Here is a 27,936-nt window from a genome sequence, read left to right on the forward strand (position 1 = left end):
GACTATCGGCCGAACCCTCCTTTCCAGCACCTTGGAGTAGGCTTTACCAGGGAGGCTGAGAAGTGTGATACCCCTGTAATTGGCACACACCCCTCTGGTCCCCCTTTTAAAAAGGGGAACCACCACCCCAGTCTGCCACCCCTTTGGCACTGTTCCAGACTTCCACGCAATGTTGAAGAGGCGTGTCAACCAGGACAGCCCTCCACACCCAGAGCCTTGAGCATTTCTGGACGGATCTCATCAATCCCCGGGGCTTTGCCACTGTGGAGTTGTTTGACTACATCAGTGACTTCCGCCTGGGAAATGCGGCACAATCCCCGTCATCCTCCAGCTCTGCCTCTAACATAGAGGGCGTATAGTCGGATTCAGGAGTTCCTCAAAGTGCTCCTTCCACCGCCCTATTACCTCCTCAGTTGAGGTCAACAGTGTCCCATCCTTACCGTACACAGCTTGGATGGTTCCCTCGCTTCCCTCCTGAGGTGGCGAACAGTTTTCCAGAAGCACTTTGGTGCCGACCGAAAGTCCTTCTCCATGTCTTCTCCAAACTTCTCCCACACCCGCTGCTTTGCCTCTTTCACGGCAGAGGCTGCAGCCCTTCAGGCCCTTCGGTACCCTGCAACTGCCTCCGGAGTCCTCTGGGATAACCTATCCCGGAAAGACTCCTTCTTCAGTCGGACGGCTTCCCTGACCACCGGTGTCCACCACGGTGTTCGTGGGTTACCGCCCCTTGAGGCACCTAAGACCCTAAGACCACAGCTCCTCGCCGCAGCTTCAGCAATGGAAACTTTGAACATTGTCCACTCGGGTTCAATGCCCCCAGCCTCCACAGAGATGCACGAAAAGCTCCGCCGGAGGTGCGAGTTGAAAGTCCGTAGGACAGGGGCCTCCTCCAGACGTTCCCAATTTACCCGCACTACACGTTTGGGCTTACCAGGTCTGTCCAGAGTCTTCCCCCACTCCCTGACCTAACTCACCACCAGATGGTGATCGGTTGACAGCTCTGCCCCCCTCTTCACCCGAATGTCCAAAACATACGGCCTCAGATCAGATGAAACGATTATAAAATCGATCATTGACCTTCGGCCTAGGGTGCTCTGGTACCAGGTACACTTATGAGCATCCCTATGTTCGAACATGGTGTTCGTTATAGACAATCCATGACTAGCACAGAAGTCCAACAACAAACAACCACTCTGGTTTAGATCAGGGAGGCCGTTCCTCCCAATCACTCCTCTCCAGGTGTCTCCATCATTGCCCACGTGTGCATTGAAGTCCCCCACTGGCGCCCCATACAGGACTCCACTCAAGGTCTCCAAGAAGGCCGAATACTCCGAACTCCTGTTTGGTGCATATGCACAAACAACAGTCAGAGTTTTTCCCCCACAACCCGCAGGCGTAGGGAGGCGACCCTCTCGTCCACCGGGGTAAACTCCAACGTAGCGGCACTCAGCCGGGGGCTTGTTAGTATCCCCACACCCGCCCGGCGCCTCACACCCTGGGCAACTCCGGAGAAGAAAAGAGTCCAACCCCTATCCAGGAGTACGGTTCCAGAACCGAGACTGTGCGTAGAGGTAAGCCCCACCAGATCTAACCAGTTCCGGCTCCTTCCCCCACAGAGAGGTGACGTTCCACGTCCCCAGAGCCAGCGTCTGCTGCCCGGGTCTGGCCCCTGACCTTCACCGCCACCCATGTGGCAGCGCACCCGACCCCAGCGGTTCCTCCCACAGGTGGTGGGCCCATGGGCTGGAGAGATGGGAGCCACGTAGCTTGTTCGGGCTGTGCCCGGCCGGGCTTCGTGGCAAACCCGGCCACCAGGCGCTCGCACGGCGCCCGGCCGTCTGGGCCTGGCTCCAGACGGGGGCCCCGGGCTTCCTCCGGGCAGGGTCACTCCATCTCTACCTTGTTTTTCCATAGGGTTTTTGAACCATTCTTTGTCTGGCCCCTCACCTGAGACCACTTTGCCTTGGGAGACCCTACCAGGAGCACAAAGCTCCAGACAACACAGCCCTCAGGTTCACAGAGACACACAAACCTCTCCACCACGATAAGGTGATGGTTCACGGAGAGGAATTTAAATCATTTTCAGTTTAAAAAAAACTCCATAGAAAAGCCTTTCTTTTGTTATTTTTCAGTTTTTCAAGAATCGGTTCGGAATTGTTATAAAAGTACCGGTTCGGCATCAGAATCGTAAAAATCCAAACGGTACCCAACCCTAATCATGGCTGCCTAAGAAGCATTTTAAAACCAAGTGTAAACAGGGTCTCTGTTAATTAGGTTTGAAATTCAGCTTTTGTAAGCATAACAGAGGTATTAAAACCGCTACAGCTATCGATATGAATCACAATAAACATGTATTTGAGGCTACACATGTTTATGATCTCTCAGATGTAAATGTAAAGAAGTGGCAAAATAACTGAGAGTATAAAGCCTATCAGATTACCCCAACCTATGTATTTGCAGGGAACCTCTAGAGCTCTCCCTAGAGAGTATTGTACTCGAGAGCCCGTTTGACTTTCCTTTGCTCCATCTCTGACAATCCAGCCTCTACCTCCCTGTCCTTTTTTCTTCCCTTCACCTCCCCCCTGTCTCCCTCGTTTTTTAATATCCAGTTCTTGGAGATGAAACCATGTGACTTGTTCCAGACGAGAAAGGAACTCTTCCGTGGAGGTTAAGAGACACCTTGTGGTCCCATGAGTCCATTACACGGATGATATTAGAGACCTATCAAAGGTTATTGAGGGCTGTGTAGTAACACCATTATCACTAATGTAGGGTGTCAATACTGGACATTCATGCCATGTGATATGAACGATTTGTCTATTAAAGTAGGGAAGCATATTACTTAAGAAGGAGTGTTAAACTAGTGATGATGTGCCGTAAAGGCAGAGATAGACAGTGCCGAAGTACTGAGAAACCTTTACTTCTCTTTCTCTGTAAACTCTCCATCTCTGTGGTCTTTAGATGTGCAGCTTTCATGTTATTTTGTTTGACAAGATACACAGATGCAGACACGCTGATGCCTGTAAAGTGCAGAGCCTACTGGGACTCACCAGAGTAGGCTCATTAATGTCTTTGTTTGCTTTCACTGGTGCTATTTTTACAAGTCTAGTCCACTGCCGGTCCTTTCATTGTGTCAGATCCGTGACAACCTGTCACCATGCCAAACCAGCTCCGCAGTACACTGATCAACAACAATGAGTGGCAACTCAAAGGCTGTTGGAAAATAGGAATGACACAGTAGAGTGACAAACACACATACAAATATATATAAAAACGGCTGCCTTAAATAGAAAAATGGCTTTGTAAAATGTTGGGACAGTGTGAAGAAAACCGAGCACCTCTTCATCCAGTCTGACTGGTATTATAGCTCGTCTTTAGTGCCATAGCCTTGCATGTTATCATTGTAGTGCATAGGGAGTCCGTGGAATTACTTAATCAGCATTAAAACGGCTGACTTGAGTGTTAGCTGTTGTGCTTCGACACCCACCATGTTCAAGAACAAAGGACTCGTATCATGAACTTGCTTTTTTTTTGTCTTCACAAAAGGTCAAACAACACACTCATGCTAACAAATATGACCTCCTTTGCTACTTCACACATTACAGCTTTGTTAATCTTTCACGGCTCCTTTCCAACACATTTCCAGTGTCGTTAGGAGATGTTTCCATGACATTTTGTGTGCAAGTTGAAATGTGGTCTCTGTACTTAAACTGTTTTGTCCAGTCTGCTGCAATATGATCAAAGCCAATTAAAAACGTAATAAATAGGTCTGTTACAAATTGAGTTTGTTTAGAGCAGGGGTCTTCCACGTTCTTTAGGCTAAGGACCCCTTAGCTGAAAGAGAGACGGATCAGGGACCCCTTACTAAGATGTATAAAATTGAGTTGCAAATTAAACTGGGCCTACAATAACGTACAGGGCGGCCTATAGCCTAAACATACCTTTTTATGGTGCATACAATACTAAGGTATCAAAATATATACAATGCAATAAACATATTCATATACTTATACAGTACCTCATGTTTTAATGTTAAACATACATGTAGCACAGTGGATCCTTAAATTTCACTGTGGATGGCTACCTTACATACATCAATGTTGTGTAAATAAAATAAAATCACAAATAGGCCGATATCTCTTTGCTGTTAATGTGTTGGGCCCATGTTTATGTATATTTTCAGACATATTTTACCTTTTGGAATTTTTTTATAATTTTTTTAAATAATTAAAACAGCAACTCAGTGCCCCCCCTGCAGTAACTCTGAGGACCCCCTAAGGGTCCCGGACCCCCTGTTGAAGATCCCTGGTTTAGAGCAATAGTGTAGTCAAAGAAGTTTAAAAGGTTCAAGACCAACCAAAGATCTCCCACACTGATCTCTCCTAACTCTGGGAGTTCTTTTATAATTGATTCTCTCATCTTTATGTTTAGCCGATGACATTCGAACATTCAGAATAGACAATCATAGCAGCAGCAGAGAACAATTTATTTGTTTCATTGCTGGCCAGAGATGTGCAAAGTGTGGCACTTCATGCATACCAGACAAACTACTACTAAGCTCATTTAATACATCAGTTAACGAAATACCTCACAAAATTGCAAATCATTGTACGATGTGAAATCGTTCACTGCTATTGAAGTATTTAAAGAAAGATCCACCTTAGATAGAGCTGAAACGGAATGGTATATCAAGAGATAGAGGCAGATCGTGTTGGGGGAGTGGAGTGGATGTGAGTGGAAGCTCATCCTCCCACTCTAACTGCCTCTCCCAGCCTCTCTGAGCACCAAACATTATGACTATCAAGGGGCCACTTAATGGAATCAACAATTAGCCATCCTGCCCCATAAGAGTAAATGAATAGTTTTGGTGCTCCTGACAGTCAGTGTTGGTAGGGATGTCGTTAGACAGAAGCCACCCATCTGCCACTCCTCACCACACAGCGCGGGTATCATTTGCCACATTTTTGGTGTGATTTTACACTTTAAAATCTCAGCAATCTCTTAAAGCTGTAATGTGCTGTATCATAATACTGATGCTATTACTCAAAGCGTTATTTCGGCGCTGGTGTTTTTTACATAGTCACAGCAATGACAGACGGCGAGTGGAGCTGGCAGCTGGCTGCCTGCGGACAGAGTCAGCTCTGCAGCAGGAGCAGCAGCGAGTGGCAGCGCCTAATGGGACCTGATCAGGAGCTTAGGTCACTGCCATCTCAAATACAGCCATGGCACGGCAGACATCAGAGCTAACTCACCTTAGATTAGAGGCTGGAAGCATGGCCGTAACACACTGACACCTCAAAGCCAAACCCTCAGCCATAGCATTTCAATTACCTACCTTCCCCCCGGCTCATGTGGATCTCAACAGCACAGTGCACAATCTGGCACTGAGGACTCGCACCAGTGTCCGGTATTCCCTGATTTTATGACGCATACAGCATAGTAGGATTGTTTTTTGTTCTATTGTGCAATTTTTATGGGATTGTCTGGGATCTGAATAAATCACTGCACGAATTGGAAGTGGAAAGGGTACCAGCATAACAAATGCACTGCCACATCAATAGCTGGGTGAAGAGGGAATGTGCTAGACTTTGTAGAAGGTGCCAAAGAATCTACATGTGCGAACTTTTCAAGGTTGAACGTCTACCGCCAAAAGTGTTTTTACATACCTGTTCTGAATGTCCACACTTGAGGGTGGGGCAGGAAAGTGGGCCTTCATAGAAAGGGGACAGACGAGATGAGTCATACATTTTAGCCAGGGGTGTCAAACTCATTTTAGTTAATGGGCCCCATAATTTGATCTGAAGTGGGCCAGACAGATCAGAAACTTTATCTGCCTCATAGTTTATTCTCAGCTTGATGTTGGCAAACGCAAGTTGCTTCTGCTACGACCACGTTCTAAGGCCGTTGTGGGAAAAAAAATGATGTCACGGACCCGGGAGAGAGGGGGAATATTCCGAGAAAAAACGTAAATTTACGGATATTCTCTGAGATTAAAGTGATCAATTTGGAATTGGAATTAATTACTTCTCTGAAAGTTTTCACACTCTGCAAAGTCATCCAGTGGGCCTGATTGGACCCTTTGGCGAGCTTGTTCTGGCCCACGAGCCGTATGTTTGACACCCCTGATTTACGCAAAAGCTCACGGCAGACCGTTGTACGTGGGTGATTATATCACAGCTAAAGGGGCGTTGTCCCAGCGCAAACCTGGACTGTCTGCCTACCGAGGCGGTTGCTATGCACGCACCACAGGTAACGTTAGCCTACGCTACCACAGGCTATTTCTTTTGCTTAACGCTCAAGAAAAGCACCCAATAAAACTAAGTAACTAACCGATCGAGACAGCATTAGACCAGCAACTAACCGATCGACGCAGCAGTTGAACAGCAACTCCCGTTTTCTGCTAGGCAAAATGACTGTTTTTGTCAATGGCGTCTGTTAGCTTTGAAGAGAGCATAGATAACGGCTTCAGTTCCCCATCGGAAAGGGCTGTATGACTGCAAGGTAAAGCAATGAAATTGTACACTGAAATACTTCTATTAGTCTGCTATCAGTTGGTTAGTCTAATGTCTGTTTCTCACATGCGGAGTGATACCTATTGTGCAAAGGAATTAGACGTCATAGCCATTGTATATGGTTATTATATTCTGGCTATGAACCAGGGTTAGGTAACCATCGGATTTCAGCTTGATTTTAGCTACCCATTTTATAAAAAGTCATACATCCTCAAAGGCATTCATTACTTGATTCATTCACAAGGTGCAGCTTGCTTAATATCAGTTAGGCCGCACCTTGATTAGATGGACTTTATTGATCCCACAATGGGGAAATTCCCTCAAGTCACAGCAGCTCAATGCAGCACAACAAAACATCAAAACTACACATTAACTATATATAATATAAGATATTAGGCCAATAGGATACGAAATAGGATACGCCAATAGGATAGAAAAAATACACAAAGAAAGAATAAAAAGGAAATAGAAGAAAAAAATAAGAAGAGCGTAATAATGGTAATATGTAGACTGCACTTCTTGTATTTACAGGTGGGGAGAATATATATATATATATATATATATATATATATATATATATATATATATATATATATATATATATATATATATATATATATATATAGATGAATATACACATGAATATGAAAAAGGCATATTGTACAGGTCATTATTTACATTTGGGAGGAATATACAGTATATACTGATGTACAGATGAATATGAGATGGCATATTGCACAGGTCACAGTAAGATGTACAGATGTAAGACGTACAATCAGTCAGCTTGCTTCTCGCTTTGCCCCATAGAACATAAATGGCAGTGACCGTAGGTGGGAAGCCAGTGAGGGAGCACGTCCTTCAATCAGCACTAGCGTCCCATACTTGTTGGTCTGTGCAAAATGGATGAAGTTAGGGTGAAATCTGGACAAATGAGTTTGACACAGCAGACACCTTGAACAAGTTTTCTTTTTCTTTCTTTTTTTAAACCTAACCTTGTCCCAGTAGTTTATTTTTATTTTAAAGCTATAGTGCGCAACTCTTCATTAATATAAACCTCTGTTCCATTCAAGCCATTGCCAAATGAGTTGATGCAAAGCTAATTAAGACTATCAGCCCCAGAAAACTCTCTGTGGATTACTCAGTTTGGTTTTGTTTAATAAATGGCGTAGTTCAGGTACATTCACACGCAGAAGCTCGAGTGATGCTTTTAACGTCACTGCTGAGAAAGGACAACTGCAGCGTTCAGCTTTGGAGACAAAGAGAATATCAAAATTAAAAGATCACTACCTCTTCTGAAGAGTCCATGAAACACATTTCTCCTGTTTTACAGAAGTTGCATTGGCTCCCGGTTAAATTCCGTTTAGATTTTAAAGTTTTGCTTTTAACTTACAAAGCACTTAACAATTTGGCTCCTTCATATCTTCAAGATCTTCTTCATATTCACACTGCTTCCCGCACTCTAAGATCTGCTTCTGCACTTACACTTGTTCTGCCACGCACTAGGACAGCTTCTATGGGGTCACGAGCTTTTGGCTATGCTGCTCCCCATTTATGGAACTCTCTTCCTGTGGAAGTTCGAAACAGTTCTAGTCTCTCAGTTTTTAAATCTCGTCTTAAAACGTATCTGTTTAGGCAGGCTTTTATGTGATTAACGTTTGATGCTGTACTGGTTTGATTTTTCTTTTTCTTCTTTAAATGTTTTTTATAAATTTTGTAAGGCGTCCTTGAGTGCCATGAAAGGCGCCTTTAAATAAAATGTATTATTATTATGTTATTTTTTTTAATCCTCCGTTTCCTCCTCGATTTGATGGGATAAACGCTACCAGCAACTGCATGGAGGAGGGGTGGGGGTGGCGCCCCGACAGTGTTGTTGTCATTACTTAGAATTCCTCATGGGGGCGACAGAAACTACGCACCGTAGCTTTAACCCAAATAATGACCTTTCCCCTAACCCGAACCAACCATCCTTTTTTTTTTGCCTAAGCGTTGTCTATATGCTCGAAGTTGCACTTCTGGGATTGCTCCGGCCCCAGCAGGAAATTCCGCCGGATGCATGTCTTCTCGCCGATGTCCGTAACCTTCCTCTTTCTTTGTGTTGTAATTCTAAACTCTAAGCATCAAAAAAAGGGCTCTCACTATACTTTCGTACTTCCTCGATCAAACACTCCTCAACTTAATCCATCGTTGTCCTTTTCACGAAACAAACAACTCCGGGCAAAACAATGGCGGTGTAGAGGGACGGGAAAACTACACTCCGGAAATGATTGCATTCACCTGACCAATCACAGTCCTTGCGGTCTGCGTCGCCTCGACGTGTAGTTCCATTTTTCGAGAGGTGCGCGCCAGGCTACCCCGTAGGGTCCGGCGTAGACGCAGAGTGGTCAGCGGGGGTACGCCGTCGGTTCTACGCACGGCCATAACACGGCCTTAAATTTCAAAGGTTCGGAAGTAAATCCTTCTGCTTTTACCCCTTGATAAGTGCCAGCTTGTTTTCCGTTGGAACAATCCGATTATAGATTTAGATTTGAATGAAAAATAGATTTGAATGTTAAATTGCTAGCTATTTCTGATTTGCTACTATTAGTGTTTGTAATACCTAATTAAAGTTTGAATGTTACATATCTAGTTGTTCTGATTGGCTATTGTTATTTAAATTGAATGTTTTTTTTAAACACCTGTAAATATAATTTCTATATTCACATGGCTTTTTTGATACCTGGGAAACTAATAAATATGTTGTTTGTCATTCAATTATGTGATTTTTTTGATTATTTGTGATAACAATACTAACAACAATAATAGGCGTAATATTAGGACATAATCATTCATATTCGGGGCAACTAGCCTACATCTTATGTGATGCGGGCTGGTTAGGGACCTGGATAATGGTTTGGGGCGCTGGCACAAAAATAGGTTGAGAACCACTGCTTTAGATAAACCAATTTATTGTTTTCACATTATGGAAAAAAATCTTTACTTCTGTGGCATTTGACCTCATTTTCATATACTTGCTGCACAGTTGGTAACTTAAAGTTCTAAACCTTTATCCACAAGGTTTGCATACAAAACCAGACAGTCACTGCAAACCCAAACACTGTGTGTGTGTGTGTGTGTGTGTGTGTGTGTGTGTGTGTGTGTGTGTGTGTGTGTGTGTGTGTGTGTGAGTGTGTGTGTGAGAGTGTGAGTGAGAGAGAGACCGATGCTGCCAGTAATGGGGCTTTCAGTTTGCTGTGCAGAGGAGTGCTGGGTGCTGACCTCTATTTAGATGCCCAGAGAGAGAGATAAAGTCCTGTGATGAGGCCTCCCCCCAAGCCCAGTCAGGTCACAGCCCTACTGTCAGTCACCAGCACACATCTCAATCAGACTGTGTGTGTGTGTGTGTGTGTGTGTGTGTGTGTGTGTGTGTGTGTGTGTGTGTGTGTGTGTGTGTGTGTGTGTGTTAGGGCTGCACAATATGAGGAAAATATGTGATAAGGTTGTAAATATTGCGATAACGATATTACTTTCAATAAATAAACAGATATTAAAGTGTACCCAGTTCTGCCTTTCTGCTGTTTTCAGTATTCTGCTGAAATACAACCAGTTGCTTGGTTGAATTTAAAACAAATTACAGGAAATAATTTCCAACATTCTTTTATTGAACAAATTGAACATTGAGTTGAATATAAAAGACAGTGCTAAAAAGACAATGATAGTTACATTTTAAAGGGCAGTTTTCTACTGATATTTTCTTTCAACTAACACAAAAAAGTCTCTGCGTGTCTTTTGCGATTAGAAAAACGATGCAGCCCTCGTGTGTGTGTGTGTGTGTGTGTGTGTGTGTGTGTGTGTGTGTGTGTGTGTGTGTGTGTGTGTCACATTATCATGTTCTTGAACTGCATCGTGTTATTCTGTGGAAAATAACAATTATTACTGTGCTACTTGCTTTCCGTCAGGTCCCCCTCAGGCATTTTTCTCTCTCTGTTTAAAAAAAAAATAATCAAATCAAATGCCTCTCCTACACCTCTTTCAGATCCAGCGCTCCAGAAACAAGCAGATGAAGGAGATGTATCCAGAAGGCTTTGGGATCCATCATGCTGGCATGCTGCGGTCTGACCGCAGCCTGATGGAGAGCATGTTCTCCAAAGGCCACCTCAAGGTGCTGGTCTGTACTGCCACCCTGGCCTGGGGAGTGAACCTGCCGGCCCATGCAGTTATCATCAAGGTTCTACTATTTGACTTTCTTTGTTTTGCCTTTTAGTTGTCTTGGTTTGTCTCCTTCTGTCTTTCTGTCTTTCTTTCTTGCTTCTATTTTCTGTAAGCAAGACTGGAACCAGCCAGGAGAGGTAATCAACTGCCGTGGGGTCTCAGACCTTCAGTAGTCTAAATCCACGACGTTCCACTTCCGGGATTGCTTCGTTGCCGCCGGAAATTCCACCGGATGTCCAAATATAATTTTGCTATTTTACGACTACAAATGAGACCAACATGCAACTTATTCTGCAGCCAATCAGCTTTCGTGTTATTGGTCTCTTTCGGATTGTACCACAGACATAAAAAAGGATTTTATTTGTTTAAATTTCATTCCTAATGGTCTTAAAAAGTCTTAAATTTGACTTGGTGAAGCATGTAGAAACCCTGAAAACCTAAGCTCTCCTCTTGTTTGTTAACCTGACTCCGCCAGATGGATTGCTTCGCATTTGCTCGGCATATCCATCTGGGAACTTTCCGTTGGAGAACTTTTGGGAAGGGGCGAAAATACTGGTTAGCTGATTGGATAAACCATCTGTCTATCACCTATGTTGGTGATAGACGGGCCAAATCAACCAATCAGATCCACAAAGCGTATGAAAATACAACCACAAGCCCGCCCCTGCTGCTGCAGGCAAAGCATAGCTCGTTAGCTCAGCATGAGGATCCAAGAGAAAAAAGCATTAGCGAGCGGCTAACAGAATTAGGGCTACTGCTGTCTGAAAATACGGGTTAGCTGATTGGATAAACCATCTGTCTATCACTACCTAACCTGCCTCAAAACCAACGCTGATTGGCCCGTTCGTTTGGCGAACTGCTCCAAATTTTCTCTATCTCAAGATGCCAGACTGATCTGCGAGTGGAAAACTGGAGCTCGAGAGATCAGGATGGTCTCACGAGGCTACTTGTTTGTTGCACTGCAGTTGAAATACTACTAGTTATTTGGTCAATCTTAGTACATTTTAAATAAGCAGCTTTTTACTCATATGTAATTAGATATTCACAGGAATACATTTTCTTGCATATGTTTCCAGTCCCCTGAAACCACTTGTGTCTCTTGTGTCTGTAACAGGGTACTCAAATCTACGACGCCAAGCGCGGCGCCCTGGTGGACCTGGGCATCCTGGACGTCATGCAGATTTTCGGGCGTGCAGGTCGTCCCCAGTTTGACAAGTACGGCGAGGGCACCATCATCACCACCCATGAGAAACTGAGCCACTACTTGACCCTGCTGACCCAGCAGAACCCCATCGAGAGCCAGTTCCTGGACAGTCTGGCTGACAATCTCAACGCCGAGGTCAGTCTCCGTAACCATGGTTGGACAGGATTAATGCTAATCGTTTCTTTATTCTTCCAATCTAGATGCAAAATTGCTTTCTTTCCTTTCTGAAAAATGTAGCCAGTTGTGGAGAGCAAGGGTTTTAAAGCAAAACTATGCAACCTTTCCCACTTTGGTCCCACCTACAGGTTGTCTCGTTGGAACTACAGCTCACGCGGCTGTAGTTCCAACGAGACAACCTGTAGGGGGAGCGAAGAGGGACAAGTTACATAGGGTTGCCTCTGAGGACAAAAGACCCACCGGAGAGTCCAAGCAATTTTTGACAAAACTCCTACTCAAAAAGCAATGTTACAAAATTAATTTTAGACATTTATTTACTATTTTATTCATATATTACGCTGCTTTTGTGAACCCAAGACTTTTGTAAACTCAGAGTTAACATATATATATATATATATATATATATATATATATATATATATATATATATATATATATATATATATATATATATATATATATATATATATATATAATATCCAAACGGAATATCCTGTTTGCATGACCTGGGTGTAAACAGTCGGGGGTAATAAAGCGTTAATTGTAGACTCTGCAACTGTACAATTTTGTTGTATTTGAAATACAAATCCACCTGCCCCATAGTCTGCTGTGCATTTTGTTATTGCTCTGCTGATATGTCTCTTTCAGAACCATCCGACAGACACAGAGAGCCCCGTTTGGATCTATTTTTTTTTGGGGGGGGGTCCCACGGCCCAGTAGGCATTGCTCCGCGTACCGGCCCATAGTTTGAGAAAGGCTGATGTAGAGGATATGCGTTGTTGTGGAACTCCAGTAAGTAGGCTGGCAAGCGATTTAATTCCCTTTAAACATATTAGAGAAAAGAATCACTTCATACGATGTTTAAAGTGAATAAAACAGCCATTGTCTACTTACTGGAGTTCCACAACTAACGTTACTGAAGTGATTCAAACGTTGTTCCCTCCCACCCAGTGCCGTGTCTCTTAACGGCGCTCCTACCACTGAACGTACATGTGTGTGTAGCAGGCAGTGGACCAAACCACTGTGAGTCAAGAGAGGGGGGGCTCAAGATGCTTTTAAACGTTGTGAAAGAGAGCTATCAGCTGCAGAGCAATAACAAAATGCACAGCAGACTATGGGACAGATAGTTTTTTGTTTTTTTTAACAAAATTGTACAGTTGTAGAGTCTACAATTGACGCTTTATTGTCTCCCCAACTGTTTACGCCCATGGCTGGCAGTGCTGTTGTTGGAAAAGTAGATTGAAACCAAACCGGACGGGTTTGTGTTGAGACTGCAGTGTCCTGGGGTGTCCACTAGATGGTGACAGAGACCGCTGATGTTAGTGGCTGTGTGTGTGTCTGTGTGTGTGTGTGAGGAGTCTTGCTCTCTTCTCTCTGCTGGATTCAGATTGCTCTGGGGACGGTCACCAACGTGGAGGAGGCGGTGAAGTGGCTCAGCTATACCTACCTGTATGTTCGCATGAGGGCCAACCCATTGGCATATGGCATCAACCACAAGGCTTATCAGGTGGGGGTTTTCAGGACAACTATAACAATTGTGAAATGATGAATTACCAAATTTCAATCCAACATCAATCTGAACTTGTTACCGATTGTGTAAAATATTTCAAATGATTCTGTTGATTTGATCGTGGGTCGTGTGTAATTTTAGTTTGGGCTTTTCTCTTTTCTTTTCAGTATTTTAGTATCTTTCAATTTAAATTTGACTATGCATTGGAGATTGCCCAGATGAAGCCCCTTTGAGGGTTTTTTGCATCTCTCCATCACATCATTTATTGATTATGTGTACATTAATCTGTAGTATTTGTATGTGTAAACAAATAAGCTAAACTAATATTTTCAGAGTTCTGATTGTCTGAAATGTTTTCTGCTAGGAAGACTGCAGTTGTACCTAAATAAGTTCTTATAGAAGAGAAAGATGTGGATAGATAGAACATTCAGTATATGACGGAGTTAATTGATGGAATTTTCAAAACAATTACTTAAAAAGGCAAAAACAAGTACAGTCTTAGAAAGAAAAGACAAAACAAGACATACAGTCACACAAAATGTCCATGTAGGTTAACTTGTGTAAATATTTCACTCCCATATGCTAGAATGTAATTGGTGCATTGAACATGAAGCATTTTCACCTTCTTTTGCCAGATGGATCCCTCCTTGGAGCTGTACAGGAAGGAGCTCGTGGTGGAGTCAGGCAGGAAGCTGGATAAAGCCAAAATGATCCGCTTCGAGGAGCGCACCGGCTACTATGCCTCCACTGACATGGGCAGGACCGCCAGCCACTTCTACATCAAATACAACACCATAGAGGTATGGACTCACTTTCTTAACCAAACTGAGCCTAATCACACATCAGAAGAGGCGCCCGGCGTTGGGCAGTGTTTCATGTTTGGACATTTTTCTTGCTGTAATATACAACCCGTTCTCACTCCCAACTCGTAAAATACGGACGCTTGGTCAGTGGCTCTCAGCGTCAGCGATACCGACGCAAGAATCACCCTTTAGCATCTGTATGGGACGCCCCGGGAATAGCAGCAGCTCGACCGCAGTGCTGTAAGATGACGTCGTATTAAGAGCAACAACGGTAGCGAGTAGTATGAAACTCAGCGTATGGAGGTTGGTTGGGGTGGTGGATGGGTCAGACATCACAGGACTTTCACCCGGGAAAGTGTCCTGTTGTTGTCCCATGTGTCACTGAAGCGTACATTCTGTAACCCCACCCACCATCTTTTCCTAAAACTGTCCCGTTGTTGTGCCGAATGTCAGTTAAACGTTACGTCCCGACCCAGAGCGTCAAAAAGTGACGCCAAGAGCCCCAATCTATAGCGTTGAAAAGTGACGCCAAGAGTCCCGACCTAGCCTGTCTAAATATGACGCTACAGGAGACTTTTTGCGTCAGTAACAAACGCCAAAGGCACCTGACCAAGCGTCTCTTTTTGACGCGATGGGAGTGAGAATGTGTCATTGTATACTGCCTGACTGGACCCAGGGTCCTGTCCAAGAAATAAAGATGATACGATTTAAGTAAAGAAACAAGTGGGCAACTTATGGAAATGAAAAGACTTTAAAGGAACTGATGGCAAGACCACAAACCCAGTTGACACGTGTTTACTCACAAACTCACAATTTTGAGTATCCTTCAATCAAATCACTAAATTTGTGTCAGCAAGCAGATATACTTATGATATTGTAACCTTGGAAGTGAATGTATCTGATTCATCTTTGTTCAATTCTTGTGCATTTACGCCATATTTAGTGCGCATCACTGCATCAGACCTAATGACTTGTCCTGATACTCCATTAACCCCTTATATTTCTCTTCCCTCCTTCTGTGAAGACCTTCAATGAACTTTTCAACTCACAGCGAACAGACGCTGACATCCTCAGTATTGTGTCCAAGGCTGAAGAGTTTGACCAGCTTAAGGTGAGAAGGACCTCATGTATAGCAGTGCTTTCCATTTGTAGGACGTCGGATTTTCCGAGGTCAAAGTCGGAAACACGCCCTCCCCCCCACTGACCGCGGACTTCCGAGCTCGGAACTCGGACAATCTCGCAGTTTCCCGAGCTAAAAATCCAACATCAACATCAGCATCAACTGTAATGAAAGCTGTAGTAACATGCTGTTATTAGCACTTCTGTCTCTTTTGTGTCTCACAAAGTCATTTGTACACAAAGTCCTATCCAACTTCAACGCGGGTGTGACGTCCTTCCTAGCTTCGGCTTCTGAGTCCCGAGATAAATGAAACGCACTATAAGCTACAGCAACGGCTGTCGGAGCTTGAGTCAAGCCCTGAGATCCCACCCACGTGTCTCCATCTTTAGACAGAGTTATGTTCCCAAAGAAAAGGTTTTAATTTGAAACCTGTAGTCACCCACCAAGCAGCACAGATTATTTATTAAGTCTACATCAGGATAGCTCAAAGAGCTTTCGGTTTCTTCCTCGACGGAGCGGGCCCGGGTTCGACTCTGACCTGCGGCCCTTTGCTGCATGTCATTCTCCCTCTCTCTCTCCTTTCATGAAGACATGAAAGGGGAGAGAGGGGCTGTCCTGTCGAATAAAGGCCTAAAAAAATGCGCAAAAAAGAATCTTAAGAAAAAAATAATAGTCAGGTCTACCCACAGTATGTCTATGTATGTAATGTACTTATCCACTCAAAACTCCATTATACTATGAAAATGTCAGTGCACCGTGTTGGTGATGTGTGTCGGCAGGTTCGTGACGAGGAGATGGAGGAGCTGGATCAGCTGCTGAGTAACTACTGTGAGCTGCCGGCCGCCGGCGGGGTGGAGAATGGCTACGGCAAAATCAACGTTCTGCTTCAGACGTACATCAGCCGAGGAGAGGTGGACAGCTTCTCTCTCATCTCAGACCTGTCGTACGTGGCACAGGTGAGGGGAAAAAGAACGCTTCCACCACACACACACACACACACACACACACACACACACACACACACACACACACACACACACACACGCATTACACACAACGAGGAGATAAACCAGTTAATAAAACCCTCAAATGACAAATCTTTAAGTTCATTCATGTCCAGTTAATTAAGTGAGTAGCAGTTGGAAATTAAGTTACCAGTTGACATATCTTGGAAGAAAAACGTGCTCTGGTTTATTGGCATTTCTTTAAACCAATCACAACCGTCTTGGGCGGCGATAAGCACCAGACGGAGCCTCGGTGCCTCTGCTAAATAGCCTCGGGAAGGAACTTGTTTTGGTGGAACGTGTACGTTCAAAAGTTGTTTTAGTCGTGCAACAGAAAACTCTGATTGGACAGATAGTCTAGCTAGCTGATTTCGCCTGCAGTTAACCATAGTCCTCATAAATCCACCGGAGTTTAGAACGCCAACACAAAGAAAGCAGAAGGTGACGGACATCTGGCTGAAATAAGGGACATCCGGCAGAATTTCCGGCGGCACCTGAACAATCCCGGAAAAACAAAAGTTGTCGATATAACTACTTTTTTTGTAATAGATCCAGGTTACAGGTTCTGTGTCCAGGTAAGAGGCAAAGTCAATAAGCCACTTGTACTATTTACAGTTTTATTTTGGACTGAGATACATAGACATACGTTGGATTCGTCTGTTAAACGCAACATTGTGCTCAGTGCTGCAACCAAGAACCAAGCAGGTCTGCCTTGTTTGTTGTCGTTTCCCCAAGCGAAGAGATTTTGAGAACGGCAACACACAGCAAGCGGAAGGTGAGGGACGGATGTCGGGCAGTTATCCTGGAAATGTACTCTCCATTGACCCAGACTATTCTCCCCAGACTTCAGGCCTTCCTGTGTCCAGCAAGACCTCTCGGTCTCACCCCGCTGTCAGCACAGGCAGATTTCAATAACCCACCGCCCAGAGTGCATTCAGACCTCTCCAGACAATCAGCTCCCATTAACACCTGACCAAATCAATCACAGCATGACCAGACTTGAGCAGTCTATCAGCATGCAACACTGCCACATGACCTCTCCTCCAGAACTGACGCAAGCAATCCATCAGCGCACAGCTGTGGCCAACCTGGACGCCTGAACCCAGCCAGACCTCGTCCTGATCACACACGATTAATCATCAGTATACAGCGTGATGTACCATACAGCTGCTGCCGGGTACTTCTGCTCCAGTACAAATGTGTTTCAGTTGTTTTGTTCCGACTTTAAAGTTCACTGTTAACAGGGTTCAGCCCCCACCCCCAGAAAAGTTACAGACTGATGGCAGCATTAATGTAGAGCCCAACAGCATCTGTGATCACAGAATCATGGACTGAATTGCGAAATTCAGAATTTTTTAAAAGCTATCAGACAGATTCCATACGTTATCCTACGTTAAGTCAGTGCTAAAAGCTAACTGGAGAAAATATGACTACGTCTAAGTTTCCAACCGAGTCGTTAAAAAATAATTTTATGAAATACATTAAAAAAAATTATTCCCAGTCACTTAGGCCTGGTGGGGGGCAACTTAGGCCCGGTGGGCCACCAGGCTTGCAATACACGGGGCGACTCACTGGTTAACTACTGCTGTCTACAATTGCAGCACTAAAGTGTGATTTATGGTTCTGCGTTAAACGGACGCCGTGGCTACGTACGTAGGTAAGTGTAGACACCGGCCCTACGCCGGACCCTACGCTGTAGCCTGACGTGCACCTCTCGAGAAATATAACTAAACATCGCGGCGATGCACGTCGCTCGGCCGTGGCTTGGTAGCGTTGCATTTCCCCCCTCGACTCATTTCCTGGTTCTCCTTCTCCATAAACAACATGAAATCAAGGAGAGGGTTAACTTTTCCGGCTACAGATTTCCCACCGTGGTCAGAAAGAACAGGGGAGACACTTTGTTTCTCTCACTAGGACTCTATCACAGATAATCACATCACTCACTCGCTCTACCACACACTCCCCACACACACGCACACACACACACATGCCGGCCCTGCTATTCTCTTAAAGACATCTAGGCACACACCACTTACGTACGCTACGGGGAAAGCTCTGCTTGGAGCCTCCGCAGAACCATAAATCACGCTCAATACCTGCAATGATGTTGATTCAGCCTCATTTTTCCCCTCCCTCCTGTTGTCCCTTCTCACAGAATGCTGCTCGGATCGTCAGGGCTTTGTTCGAGATCGCTCTGAGGAAGCGGTGGCCGGCTATGACCTACCGACTGCTCACCCTCTGTAAAGTGATCGATAAGCGGCTGTGGGGCTTTGCCCACCCTCTCCGCCAGTTCCCCAACCTAAGCCACGTTGTGCTGAACCGCTTGGAGGAGAGGAAGCTCACTGTGGACCAACTGAAGGAAATGAGGAAGGATGAGATCGGTAAAGACAACTGAACCCAAGCTGCATAAATGATTCTAAAACTACACTAAAATACAGTCATAAAGCACCAAATGTCAGGAGTAAATTAGACTTAAACTCTCAAGTAGTGGCCGGGGCCTTTACTTACCTTAACTGTAGGAAAGAAATTGCCTTTTATTTGAAAAAAAGGCTCACATTAGAAATAATGAATAGATTTTTTTTTTATTCTTTTTCTACCAATAATTAACCTAAATATTTTCTGTTTATACTGTACAGCCGACGGTGACTACATCATATTGGTTTCCAGTAAAAAAAGAAAATAAATATTATGTACTTCTTTACAAACCAAATAAATGTCAGACTGACTGACTGACATGTGACATGCATTCTTTCTAGAAAACAATTAGTTTTTTAGAAAAGTCTCATGATATATTGTCTCTAGCAGTTTTTTATTCAACTTCGGGTTTTGTTAAAGAAGGAAAAGAAAAATCGCAATACTCAATACTATCGAATTAGCAATACAAATCGAATCGGCACCCACGTATGGTGAAATAATCGAATCGGGACAAAAGCATACTGTATAATCCCCAGCCCTAATTATTACACGTACGCCAGTCGTGCTATAAACCACGCTGCTGCTATGTCGCTCCCAAGGTACCGCTAATTGACCCAACATGTCTTTAACGGATGTTTCAAATTAAGAGCCTTTCGGTGGCTCAGAGGGCATACTCCGTCGTTGTCCTGGTAGGCTATTAATGTGAAACACATCTGCAGGAAGTACTGATGCTCATTGACAGAAGCTTAACAGTGATAAAGAAAACAGCAAAGTGTTAGGAATTCATTAGTAAATGATAATAGTATTTTTGTTGAAAAAGAGAAACACAGAACTAGTCTGCATATCACCAGACCCAACTCAATCTTTTAAGATTGCACATCAGTCTGGGGAGTGTGCTCTGTATTTTCTACTGCACAAGAGGCGTGACCAACGGGCATAGTTCAAATGACTCTGTACGCAATTGGATAGTCCTTCAACCAATCAGAACAAGGGTGACATACTTTGCAACAACGGGGTTTGAGCTGAGCTCCATTCTTTTGGCCACCAGCAGGGCTAGCTGGTAAATTAGGCTTTTACCAAAGCTGGTCGGTAGTAAAGCAAACACATCCTTCTTTTGTAGGAATTTTTCAGGGCAAGTTTCTGTTCCATTATCAGAGAAAACTTGCCTTTTGAAATCTTTTAAAACAGCAGCGACAGCAGCATCAACGGGCTGCTGCGCTTCGGTGGCCGCCATGTTGAAAGTAAACAAAAAGCTGCTTGCCGTCGCTTCTCTATCGTCATCGTATTAAACCCACCAATAGCGCGGCAGGTGGATAAGCCAGTTTGTGATTGGGCCCCGCAGATTTGTAACGGAAGCAGGATAGATAAACGTACAGGTTTCCTGCCTGAGCTGCAGGGCGAAATCAAATCGCCGGCAGATTGGGCTGGGTTTACCCAGTCTAACACAGAACAGCAGAGTTGTTAGCATGACACTCCTCTGTTGTTGCATTTATGGAATTTGTGCTGCAGAAATGTGTATTATGCTAAATTTATCTGGCCTAGCTATTTTTTTAAACATTGGCTTTTCTTTGGAATTTCTCTGTAATCTGGTTTACTCATAATTATGACACACAACACATGTTAATATCAGATGTATTGTTCCCAGGTCACATGCTGCACCATGTCAACATTGGGCTTACAGTCAAACAGTGTGTCCACCAGATCCCCTCCATCACAATGGAGGCCAACATTCAGCCAATCACACGCACCGTCCTACGTGTTCGGCTCATCATCACGCCTGACTTTCGCTGGAACGATCAGGTATACTATACTTTAACATGTGACCCTACTACTGCTTCTCTTTATATTTGAAAAGAAATATTTCAAAAATTGAATGTACGTGTCATAGTCTTCAGGATGTTTGGCCCCCTTTTTGTTGCATTTTCCAGACCAATTTGTCAGCCTACTTTTACTACTACCTAAAGATACATTCCCTAAATTTCTTGCTAGCGCAAAACCAATACCCCAAATTTATGTTTTCAAGCTCAACACAGCTCATAGTTTAGACAAAACAAATGCTTGGAAGTTTAGAGATTTGGGAGCTTTTGATTGGCATTACAACATAAATTATTCCCTCCAAATGATCTTGTCTTACTTCAGTTTTTTCACAGAGTTCTAAAAATGGTATTGTATGAAAATGAATCATGTTAGATGACTTAAGTTGATAGAAAACCTTCTTTTGGGTCCTTTAGCTGGCAGTGGTATGAGTGAGAAAGCCCCTTGAGTCAAATCAGTGATTTTTGATGCTGGGCTATATAAGTAGAATTGACTTGACTTGAGAATTGAAATATACTGTATGAATAATGGCACAGTAGTAAAGTCATTTTTTAATACCAACAAGTGTGCATACCTCCAATGAACAGCATGTTGTAATATATTATAATAAATGAATATTAAATATTAATTTACAATCCCCAATTCCAATGAAGTTGGGACGTTGTGTAAAACGTAAAAAATACAACAGAATACCATGATTTGCAGGAAAGGCACAGCGCAGCTCACCCTGCTGAAACACTGCAGCACACTCACCCGTGATCACACCTGCTCGAGCCTCCAGGGCAACACACAGGTGTCCTTAAACACAGCAGCTCTGCTTCACTGTTGGCTCTACCAGGATGACTTGGAGGGAGCATTGGAATCACATACAAATACAGTGATTGATGGGTTCAGAGTGCTACTACTTAAACACAGGCATTTGAGAAGAAGTTGAAAAAGATTGTTTAGGGCGCCTGGGTAGCTCACCTGGTGGAGTACACGCCCATGTACGGAGGCTCAGTCCTCGACGCAGTGGCCGCTGGTTCGGTTCCGACCTGCGACCCTATGCTGCATGTCACTCCCCCTCTCTCTCCCCTTTCAGGTCTAAGCTGTCAATAATAAAGGGCTAAAAATGCCACGAAAAAATATTCTAAAAAATGATCATTGTTTAGCTACACCATTTGAAAATAAAATCCAATTTGAAAGTGTTTTAAAACGGAGCGAAATTCAGACAACAAATCTACAAATCAAGAGGCAAAAGCAAAAAGGGTACACACAAACACAATTTTTTTGTGTGTGTTTTTAAAAAGTGAGTATATAAAAATGTTTTAATGTCAGGAGATATCAAAGAGAAGTTTGCATTGAACCCCTCAAAAGATTGAGTGCTGACTTAAAGGAACGGAGAAGAGGATTCACAGTACAGGTGTTGAAATTAATCAAATAATCGATGCATCGAATCGTGGACATGGACGATGCTGCATCGATAATCGGCAGGCTCATAATCGATTATTTCTGTTTACCATTTAATGTAGGCCTAACAACATTCTGTTTACATATTCTGTTTTGCACATTCAGGAAGTGCCGTGTGCTCAGTGCTGTAGTTTCATGTATCCAATTTATTTAGTATTAGAGCACTAGGGTTGGGTACCGTTTGGATTTTTACGATTCCGATTCCTAAACGATTCCTAAACAGATTCTTGAAAAATGACATAAAAGAAGGCTTTTTATGGAGTTTTTTTAAAATTGAAAATTATTTAAATTTAACAATATATTAACGTTTTAAAGTACTTAAATATATAATAAGTAAACCTCAGTCACCTAACACGCAGCTAAAATAATTTAACAAATAACAGTTACACTATTAACAAGTACCAACAAAATAAATGTTGAGTTGGTATGCCAACCAGCTTCAAACTTTAGCAGTTCTTTTGCAGAAAAATGACCATATTTGCCTTCTCTGGCAAGATAGGACACCTCTCCTGACTTATGGCATGTCCTGCCCAGGAGAAAACTGTACACCAGGAGAGGTCTGTACACACCCAGGTAGGAGTTTGAAAGGGCAGACAATTTGGGGAGGCTGTCTCGCCTCCCCCACCACCAGGCTACAGGCTCTTGTCCTGAACGATAGACTAGCAGAGTAAGTGTAATATGTTTACTAGCGATCACGTGTAGTCAGTGAATGGATAATATGCTTTCACGTCCGTTTTGGTGAGCCCAGAGGGAAAATATGCCATTTTAAAAGTAGCCTACATTTACGGTAGCTAGCTAACGGTAGACTACAGAGAAAGGGTGATATTTTTAGGTCCGTTTCAGAGCGTGTACAAAAAGCCGTCTATCAGCTGTGATTGTAGAGTGCATGTCGGGGGAATAACGCGGACACGCGCTTCACACCGCGAGCGGGCACGTGCGCCACTTGGCAGAAAAGGGAGAAAGAAAAAAAGAGTCTGCCGCTGTCCGGAGCGACAGAGGGAAAATATTTCAGTCGGAACCGAAATGAGGAACCGAAATTCGCGTTCTAATCCGGTCCGAATACTACCGTTTGCGTAGGAAGCGGTACCATAGTGGAACCGGGTTTTGGTACCCAACCCTATAGAGCACTGCAGAATGTTTTGTTTTTGAAGCTTGAAAAGCTATGAATTAAATATCCTACATGGCTTTAATAGAAACATATATTTGATGCATCGTGATGCATCGAGATATCGAATTGAATCGCTGACCCGATAATTGAATCGGGAGATCAGTGAAGATTCACACCTCTAATTCACAGCACTTACTATTTGTGGCTTTACACGTTCTAAAGTATAAGGAATACTGCCAACTTTCTGTAGTAATTAGATAAACATCTTCACACAAGTAATCGGGGAAGGAAATGGGAGAAAAGTGATTTTCTTCCAACTAGATTTCTCCTTTAGAAAGCTGCTTTCTTGGTCCGGTATGCAGGTAACCAGGTTTCTGATTGGCTTTTTACAAGTGAGCATGTGCTGGCCAAGACCTCAGACAGGAAAAGTGTTTCTTTGGGCGCGGGATGAAAGGAGAAATTATTACATGTTACGATGCACCCTCATGTTCAAAGTAATTCAAAGACTAAAACTTTACTCCACCGTAAAAGTCAGTTACGCAGTTGGGCAGTTCCAGAGGCCTCCAGTCACCGCAAAAACGTCAAAACATCTATTGAAAACTTCTCAAACCACTCCTGCAGTGTAACCAACTGCATGAAACACAACATAGCTCGATACTATGTCACTGTAGCACTAGTATCGCGTTGCCAGATCTTCCTCCACAGCGCTGCGGAGGAGGGTCTGGCTAGTCCACACAGCATTCCGGGATGGGAGAAAAACGTGCTCTGGTTTATTGGCATTTCTTTAAACCAATCACAATCGTCTTGAGCGGCGCTAAGCGCTGGGCGAAGCCACGGTGCCGCTGCAAAATAGCCTCGTGGAAGGAACTTGTTTTGGTGGAACATGTGTACCTACAACAGTTGTTTTAGTCATGCAACAGAAAACTAAAAAATTAGGGCCATTTGGCGAGATTTTAGGCGGAACCGGAGCAATCCCGGAAGTGGTACGTCGTGGATATAGACTAATTCTTCCTCTTCACTCCAAAGCTCCTATGCTAGTAGCATATTTAGCCCTGATTGTTTGGAACATACTAAACAACATACAGATCAAGTGGATAATGCTGTGAATCCAAGCTGACTACAGCTGCTATCCCCCATTAGGAAGCAAGCTAAACACGTTCCAGAGCCACATAATAAGCCTACAGGGTGTGGCAATTTCTACCAAATGTATTTCCAGTAAATCCTTTATTTGATTTTTGGCCAGATATAACCCTTAGTCATCCTGGAGAACTGCCAGTCAGTAGGTCCGGGGAAGGCTGGACTTTTTATTTGAGGATTTGTCTCCCCCTCCTCCTGTCTCTTGAGCCCCACCAAAACTACTTACTGACACAACCAGTTTAGTCATCGTACTATTTTGACAATGGAGAAAAGAAGTGCTGGTTCCCCCCCTACTTTGTTATTCTTACCGCCATGGAATCTCCATCTGTCCTTGAGAGCCAGAATGCCTCCAGGCCTTCGCCTGCATGTCCCACCTCAGCGGGCAGACAGGCCAGAGGGGATCATGGGAAGCTTAGTCCAGAGTTTGGTCATGGAATCGGAGCGGAATAGGAAGCTCATTGTAGCGGGGCTGACTATGAAGATGAATGTTTATGTCCGATTAGCGATGCATGCTCCAATCATGGGAGAGTGGTAATGGAAGACTGGCGGGCTTAGCCCTGATCCGGCTGCAGAGCTGGGACACATGTAGCGACATATGAGCCGCCACCCTGATGGCACCCAGGAAACAGAGCACACTGACACATTAGGTTAAATACTGTCGTAACCCTGCCAGTGTTGTTTATTGTTCCTTCAGTCGAATGGATTTCATATATTTACCGTTTATGTAGAATAAACTGTCAATGGTTTTGAAGGCTGATATTTTGTTTATTGAAAATAAAATGTTAGTGCTAATATTTAGTATTTTTTATATTTTAAAATGTGATCTAGTCGTGTCATAACCCTGCAAGTGTTTATTTTTCTTCAGTCAAATGTATTTAACCCTTGTGTTGTCTTCCCGCCAACCATGCTACTTTTTGTTTTTCTGGGTCAAAATTTGAAATTTAAACTTCTTTCCAACGTTGTGATCGTCTTTTGTCACTTCTCTTACCCCGATGTTTTTGTCCCTTTTCCCGACGTTTTTGTCACTTTTTTCCAATTTGTTTGTCACTTTTTCCGTCTTTTTTTTTCTGCACTTTTTTTTGTTGTTTTTCCCCCACATTTTTAAAACTTTTCCCGACATTTTTATCACTTTTTTCAAGGTTCTTTCATCAGTTCTTTTTCAAATGCTATACAAATTGAATAAAACCTCCAAATTCAATAAAAGTAGTTAACTGATCATTTATTTTACTTGAGAAGAGCGTTGTATGGAACCATCCACGTTATTTTTTTTTTTGACAATTTGGTTTAAAGAAACCCACATTTCTGATAAAGTAACTTTTTGAAAATGGGTCAATTTGACCATGAGGACAACAGGTGGGTCAATATAGATTTACTAATTATTAAGAATAAACTGTCAATGGTTTTGAAGGCTGATATTTTGTTTATTTAAAAAAAAATATTAGTGCTAATATTTCAGATTTTTTGGGGGGGGATTTTAAAATTTTATCTTTTTCATGTCATAACCCTGCGAGTGTTGTTTATTGTTCTTCAATAAAATGCATTTAATATATTTAGTATTCATTAAGAATGAACGGTCAATGGTTTTAAAGGCTAATATTTTGTTAATTGAAAATAAAATGCTCAGTGCTAACATTTGGGATTTTTTTTTTTACTATTTTAAAATTGGATCTTTTTTATGTCCCCAAATTCCATATATTGCATAATTATTTGCTGTTAAGTTTTATTCTTGAAAAGATGGGAAACGACATGTAGACTTAAGCTTGATTTATGCTTCTCCGTTAAATCTACGCCGTGGGTACGTACGTAGGTATATGTGGAGACCCTACGCCGTAGCCTGACGTGCACCTCTCAGAAAATGGCCTGTGGCGACGCACGTCGTTTGGTCGTAGCTTGGCAGCGTTGCATCTCCCTCTACTCGTTTCCTGGTTCTCCTTCTCCATAAACAACATGAAATCAAGAGCTATGTTTCCATCCACACGTTTTTATCCGAATTAAGTGATATCGAAAAAATCAGACTGAATTTCATGAATATCGACTCAAAGAAAATACGTTCGGTCTCATCGGATTTTCTCTTGATCGATATACGGCTTATGCGATAAACGCTGATGGAAACGTTATTTGCCGAATAAATAATGAATTGCGATTAAGTTTTAGGTCATTTTATGGTTGCAACCCGCAATAAAACGAAGAAGTTTCAGTTCATTTCCGCCCAGTATTTCCGCTCTGTTTGCACACATGACAGGTGTCAACAAAAACAGATGTAAGCGGACAAACAAGGAGACGAGATACTTTTTTAATTTAATTTACCAGAAAAATATAACGGCTAAAATCTAAGAAACGCCATCATTTATCAGGAGCTCGCGAAGGAAATGACCAACAAAGGTTACGACAGGGACATTCTAAAACGCTTAACGTGAAAAAGCTTAACGTGGTTTAATGTATCTAAACAACAATCAATCATCACCAGATTTATCATGGTCATAGCTTGTCATAAACACTTAAGCCTGTCAACAAAACTAAATCGAAATCCAACGATTATAGAAGTTATCTCACGTTAATGTTTTCTTCATCTGTGGCCGTATGGCGAGGAAAAAGCTTTTTGGTTTAATGTACCGAAAACAATGATAAATGATTACCTAATTTCTCTCTCATATTGCTCTTCATAACCACTGAAAACTGTCAAAAAATCTAACCCAAAGTCCAATTATTATGGACGTTATCTGACATAAAGCGTTTCTGCTTCACACATGCCGGCCCTGCTATTCTCTTAAAGAGATCGATGCACACACCAACGCGCCAGTATAAACTTCAGGCCACTTACGTAGGCTACGGCGTAAGCTCTGCGTGGAGCCTCCACAGGACCATAAATCTCCCTTAAAGGACCACGCTGACTTATTGGGAATTTAGCTTATTCACCGTAACCCCCAGAGTAAGACACATACACATATATAGAGATACATACCCTTCTCATCTCCGTGCGTGCTGTAACGCTTTCTGACGGCTCCAGCATTAGCTTAGCCCAGCACAGATCCTGCAGGTAACTGGTTCCAACTAGCCTACTGCTCCAAATTGTGACAAAAGTGACAAAATAACGCCAACATGTTCCAGTTTACATGTTGTGATTTGTAGAGTCACAGAGTGTACAAAAAACAACGTAACATGAGACACAGCCATCTCATTCTTCCGCCTGAGAATATAGTTCCCGGTTTGTTTACGGTTAGAAGATGGCTGTGTCTCATGTTACGTTGTTTTTTTTGTTCACGCTGTGACTCTACAAATCACAACATGTGAATAGGAACATGTTGCCGTTATTTTGTCACTTTTGTCACAATTCGGAGCAGTAGGATTACTGGAACCACTCACCTGCCTGTTCTGTGATGGGCTGATGCCTCTGGAGCCGTCAGACAGCGTTACAGCACGCACGGAGATGAGGAGGGTATGTATCAACTTGTCTTACTCTGGGGGTTACGGTGAATAAGCTAAATTCCCAATAA

General features: G+C 43.1%; 1 protein-coding gene across 4 annotated transcripts in view; it reads left to right on the top strand.

Moving 5' to 3' along the window:
• The window catches only part of ascc3 (activating signal cointegrator 1 complex subunit 3), a 193,131-nt gene that overhangs the window by 114,696 nt on the left and 50,499 nt on the right, over nucleotides 1-27,936 (top strand). For all 4 annotated transcript variants that reach the window (XM_039805613.1, XM_039805615.1, XM_039805614.1 and 1 more), the window contains 8 exons: nucleotides 10,525-10,716; nucleotides 11,815-12,039; nucleotides 13,469-13,588; nucleotides 14,227-14,391; nucleotides 15,419-15,505; nucleotides 16,294-16,470; nucleotides 18,674-18,899; nucleotides 20,579-20,733. In XM_039805613.1, the coding sequence (XP_039661547.1) occupies nucleotides 10,525-10,716; nucleotides 11,815-12,039; nucleotides 13,469-13,588; nucleotides 14,227-14,391; nucleotides 15,419-15,505; nucleotides 16,294-16,470; nucleotides 18,674-18,899; nucleotides 20,579-20,733 (1,347 nt within the window). The remainder of the gene's footprint in view (nucleotides 1-10,524; nucleotides 10,717-11,814; nucleotides 12,040-13,468; nucleotides 13,589-14,226; nucleotides 14,392-15,418; nucleotides 15,506-16,293; nucleotides 16,471-18,673; nucleotides 18,900-20,578; nucleotides 20,734-27,936) is intronic.

The sequence above is a fragment of the Perca fluviatilis genome, chromosome 7 (assembly GCF_010015445.1).
Source record: "Perca fluviatilis chromosome 7, GENO_Pfluv_1.0, whole genome shotgun sequence".
Lineage (NCBI taxonomy): Eukaryota > Metazoa > Chordata > Actinopteri > Perciformes > Percidae > Perca > Perca fluviatilis.